The sequence below is a fragment of the Arachis stenosperma genome, chromosome 2 (genome assembly GCF_014773155.1).
Source record: "Arachis stenosperma cultivar V10309 chromosome 2, arast.V10309.gnm1.PFL2, whole genome shotgun sequence".
In the NCBI taxonomy this organism is placed as follows: domain Eukaryota; kingdom Viridiplantae; phylum Streptophyta; class Magnoliopsida; order Fabales; family Fabaceae; genus Arachis; species Arachis stenosperma.
In genome coordinates, this window is record NC_080378.1 from 117955205 (window position 1) to 117960765 (window position 5561).

Sequence of the window (5561 nt, forward strand, 5' to 3'; positions counted from 1 at the left end):
TTATTCATTTATTCCCTCTCATTGCTCCTACTACCCAACCCAACATATATACCATTAGGATCGACGAAGTTAAAAAATACAATGTTTTTCCATTTTCTTTTTGCAATAAAAATTTACCTGCCCAATTTATCTTTTGATCTTTTTTTTTGTCCATGTTTATCACAGCCCACACCAAAATAATATTTTTTTTTTATCTCTTTTACATATTTGTCCTTCCGGTAATAATTAATTTTTATCTCACTTTATATATTTGACTTTAAAACTCTTCATCAGGTGTCATCTTATTATTTGTCAGTCAACTTTTAGCCACTTTTAGTCACCAAAATTTAAGCCACTATAGACATCACCTAAATATAAATATCCTGATACTTGGTTGCACCTATTATAATGTGATTTAACTTGGGCTCTTTTTTTCTCTCTTTTTTTTGTCAGCAAAAAAAAAAATTAAGTGTGATTAGTGTGTCTGGCTTAATTTCTTTGAACTTCATTAATATGTTTGACTTTATTTAAATGTTATAATTATTTCGTATTTACTTTAATATTTTATATTACCATTTTAAAAATGTTTGGAAATAATACTATTCATCCCAAAATTATTCAAATTTTTTAATGTTTACTTCATTTATTTGGAGACAATGTAAAAACTTAGTGGTTCAGGTTACTCATAGTTTATAACTTCAATTGAGTTTCATGATCTAACAAGATTTCTTGTGCTATCGTGGTTGAAGTTTGTGTTGAGAATCGCATAATACCTTTGATTACAAGAAATAAATAACAACAATAATTTAGTTGATTTCAAGGATTTATGTAAAGTAAGAAAATATTTTTTTTTTGAAAGTAAGGGAGCTCAACACACTAGGTGGAGCATTTAGCGTCAAACAAAACAAATAAAAAGAAACACTCCAAAAGTCAACAACCAAAAGAAGTAAACTCGCATGTCATCTCCGGCATAGCCATCAACAACAGTTAGAATGTTCACCTCTCCACTCGTTGTAGCTGAGCCTGGTCATATGGATAATTTCTTCTACGCCTTTTTGGTTTGATTCTGAAATATCCTCCTATTTTCCCCCATCCAAATGTGCCAGATGATCGCACAGAAGCACCTCATACGCTGATTTCGAGCCTCTTTCCCACGCAGGCCCTCTGTCTAACTTAAAAAGTGGTCTTTCATCAATCTCGGAAAAGATCATAGCCGGCCAAAAACAGATACCCAAGCATTCCATACCTGCCAAGCAAAATTACATCCAAAAAACAAGTAATTGACCTGCTCAACATCTTTCGTGCATAAAAGACACCAAATAAGAAAATATTTTGTTCAATTATTGGAGAAAGCGTATTCTAAGCATCCTAATCTTATCGAAGGAGTGAAAAAATTGCTGAAAAGTCATTCATGACTTTGAAAAGAGTTTTTCATTTTCTAAAGAGTCATAAAAGATGTAAAGGACATGAATGATGATGCTATTAAGGAACTTCATAATTTGTGGGAGGAACTTGAATCTTTTAGATTTAATGATTTGACTTGGTTAAAAAATAATGTTAAAATTTATACCGTAAAAGAGTTGAAGGAGATCGTAGATTTTAACCGGTGGAATATTCACTAAAATTTATAAAATTTTATATGTTTTTTATTAGATAATGTTAGATAATAAATTTTTATAGCATTGCTGTTAAAGTTTAATCTTTTATTATTTATAACAATAAAATAAAATCGTTCTCTTTGATTAATTTAAAAAATAATTTTATAGTTGTTACAATGATTTATTTTTAAGCAACGATTTTTTAATATTATTTAATAAAAGATTCACATAAAAATCATTCTCTAAGAATATTTAATTTATTTATTTATTTTTTACTAAAGATAGGAGACTCGAACCCGCAACCTCTTAATTGAGTATGAGAAGACTATGTCATTTGAGCTATAAATCATTGACAAGAATACTTAATTTATAGTACATATAAAAAACGTTGTCAAAATATGCTATACTTTAAAATCATTCTATTAGATAATCTTAGACAGCAATTTTTATAATATTGTTGTTGAAGTTCAAATTTTTATTATGTTATAACAACAAATAAAACTATTTTTTTTACTATTTTAAAGAGTAATTTTATAACCATTATAATAACCTTTTTATCAAGCAATAATATTCTAATATTGTTTAAATAATTATACAAATAAAAAGATACAACGGTTTTTAAATCGTTGTCCAAATTAATAACAAAATTGTAACGACGTAAAATTGTTACCTATCCAATTATAATTTTAAACTGTTCTTTAAAATTGTTATAAAGATCGTTGTCTATAACAATAACAAATACAGCAAATTATGTCATTATGACATTAATATTTGACGTAAATAAACAGTAAATGCAAATATCTTTGTTTAATTATCTTTGGATAAATTATTAAAATGGTATTATTTTGTGGACAAAATATTTTAAAAAAATTATAAATGATAAACAATTTTTTTAAAAATTTTAAAGTGACAAAAATATACAAAATTACATTTTTATAAGTAAAAAAAATTTTATTTGAAATATAATTTGTACATTTAAATCAAATTTTTGTATAAATATTTTGAATATTTTTGAAAATTCATGCAAAATTTAATCTCTAAACTTCTCATTTTTTTAAATTTCAGTTATTTACAAAAAGAAAATATAAAAGAAAAAAGATTAGAGTAAAATTATCAAATTTTAAAATAAAAATATTTTATCTTTAACTATATTTATAAAAAATATATCAAAATTAAATATTTAAAATCTTTTTGAAAATACATTTCTAAATCTAGTTAATTTTATCATATATATTTTAAAATTTTTTTTAGATATACATTATCCAATTTATTTCTACCTCTCCGTTTGTATTTCATGTTTCGTAAACATAATTCAAATATTACTCTTAACATTTTCCGATGCATGTGCAACCTAAAAATAAAGAGTGATTACTGTGCAACCAATTAGATTAGATATCGACTCCAACCTACCATCATAAATTCATAACTCAAGAATGAATCTTTGGATTCCTGTGATTTTGTCCTCCGTTTTATATATATATATCGGAAATGTTTGATAACAAAAAAAATCAGACAAAAATTCATAATTTGTCTTATTTAACATTTATTAATTATTGTGATAATTAATTAATGCTAAATAAGATAAATTCTGTCTATATATATATACACACCTAAGTGTAGTACGTAATTCCTCCATACTCTGATATGAAAATATATAACTTTAGTTTCCTAATTTCTTATTTTCTAAAATATAAAATGTAAGAATTATTATATGAAAAATCAAAGTCACCAGGATTTTACTTGCCTACTATTATTGTATGATAATATTTCAGTTATTTCGTAAGAATTATGGAAAATCATCAAACAATGAGTGAGAAGTTTGAGAAATTCACATGGACCATCAACAATAATTTCTACATGCTGGTGGAGTTTGATAAGTACCAGTTTGTTTTTGGTGGCTATACTCAAAATAGTTATGAATACCCATTTCAAAGTTATATAAAAACATTATATTATTTGTATGTGCCCATTGATATATATATATATATATATATATATATATATATATATATATATATATATATATATATATATATATATATATATATATATATATTTTGACAATTTTTTATAATTTTGAAATTACTTTTAGGAGCATTTCTGTGGCTATAGATGAGAACCGTCTTATGGTCTTTATCTTGGAAGTTGTATTGGTTGGATTCAAGGACACATCATCACTGCAAATTTCAAGGAGCAATGCTAGGGGCCAGCAACATTTGTTATTGGTAGCCATTAATAATGATTGAATAGTGTGAGATTTCATCTAATGGCTCACCTTTCTCTACTGGCTAAAAAGCAATAAAATTGCTGGTCCCCTAGACTTTTCCAATTTCAAGTTCTCATTTGTTAATCAGAGGGTTGACACACTCGTAAAATCAATAGTGTTCTTGTATGAGAGTTGACTCCGAGGTATAGCACGTTCTGATAACACACAGACTGGCTTTCCTTGGAGTGGTGGGAGAGGAACGTCGTCTTCTACTGGAGGGGCGGCGTTGGGTACCTGAAAAGGGACTCCAACGCTCAAGTAAGTGTAAGTATGAGAGAGTTTAGAAGGAAAAACTAGAGTGAATAGCGTACCTACAACTTGAGTTTGTAATTCGTATATATTGGAGTTTGTTGAGGGTGGTTATGCGGATTTGTTGGACTGGATGGAGCCTCCATTCGTTGTGTCCTTTATTTTCGGAGTTGAGGAGAGATTTAGGGAGGGTTCATGTGTTAGTTCAGTTCCGAGAGTTTGTTGTTGTTTGTTTTGTTTTACTCTAACGGATCAAATAGTAATAGGTATCTATGCTTTTTATTAGAAAAATGGTTCTCAATTGAACTAAGCTTGTTTAAGTTCTCTGAGTTAATGAACACAATAGAATTTCGTCTCAAATATAATTTAAAATTGAATAAAATAAAACAAAATTAAATAAGCACGAAGATTAAGATTTAAGATTCTTTTACTATTATCTCCCAATTTTTAATTTAGTCAAATTTTTCTTTTGACACGTACAATTGCATGCAAGATGGACAAGTAAGATTCACTGAAGATACTCATCGTGGAAGTTGTGTTTTCAGTTGGAGGACGTCTTTGGATCCACTAAACTTACTTTTAATGATAATTTGATCATCGTTGCCGAATTTTTCGTGAAGAAATCTCCACATCATCGTAACCAATTACATGATGGAACTAGTAACACTATTATTGATGATTCCTCAAAACCATGTTTTCATGTTTATGAAGATTTTGAGAACACAAAGGAAAAGGGTTTTGTTCAATTGGCAGAGGAAGCTTGCCGCAAGCATCCATCAGTCATTGAATGTCATAAGAACAAAAATCATAGTTCTATGTTCACCAAGTGGGGATTCATGGCATTGGGAAGAGTGTTACATTTTCTTAAGACTAAGAAGGTGAAGGATATGAATGATGAAGCTTGCAAGGAACTACAAGTTTTATGGAAAGAAGTCAATGCTTTCGGATTTGATGATTTAGCTTCGTTGGAGCCTCATGTTAAGTGTGCTTTGGGCATGAGGAATTATAAGGAGAGAACTATGCATGTGAAAAAAATGAAGGAGAATGTGGTAGCTCTAGAAGTTGATCTTAAAGTGGCAAGAGAAGAATTGGTTAAAGCTGAAGAAGGTTTTGAAGAAAGAGACTTAAATGATGTGTTGGGATATTGAATACCTACCTAGCTAGGTTGGTTAGTTTCACTTTTGTGTAGAATGTCTTTAATTAAAAATATGGTTAAAAATATTGGTTTATAATTTTGTATCTAATTGATTAATTATCTTAGTGTGAAATGAGTTATCTTGGGTCCTAAATGAATATTTACTTCTTTAGTGATCTTTTACATATATATGTCTTTTTTTTGTAATTGTAAACATTTTTTTTTCAAATTATTATGGTAATTTGCCATATCATAGTGTTGTCCATTCAGCTAAATTAATCTTGTTGACTGTTTAAACTTTTTTATATTTATAGATTTTTAATATTTTTACGTG

General features: G+C 27.9%; 1 protein-coding gene across 1 annotated transcript; it reads left to right on the forward strand.

Annotated features, from left to right (window-relative positions):
• The first annotated feature begins 3365 nt into the window (after positions 1–3365).
• LOC130963584 (uncharacterized) lies at positions 3366–5240 on the forward strand. Its single transcript, XM_057889686.1, has 3 exons — positions 3366–3460; positions 3670–3802; positions 4638–5240. The coding sequence occupies exons 1-3, from the start codon at positions 3366–3368 to the stop codon at positions 5238–5240; spliced, it is 831 nt and encodes a 276-aa protein (XP_057745669.1).
• The last annotated feature ends 321 nt before the right edge of the window (positions 5241–5561 follow it).

What these genes read in the sequence shown, in the direction of transcription:
- LOC130963584 (XM_057889686.1), top strand. Translation starts at nt 3,366, where the DNA reads ATGGAAAATCATCAAACAATGAGTGAGAAGTTTGAGAAATTCACATGG. An exon ending in GTGGAGTTTGATAAGTACCA is followed by an intron (nt 3,461 to 3,669) that starts GTTTGTTTTTGG and finishes AATTACTTTTAG; the next exon opens with GAGCATTTCTGTGGCTATAG. An exon ending in GCCAGCAACATTTGTTATTG is followed by an intron (nt 3,803 to 4,637) that starts GTAGCCATTAAT and finishes TTGTGTTTTCAG; the next exon opens with TTGGAGGACGTCTTTGGATC.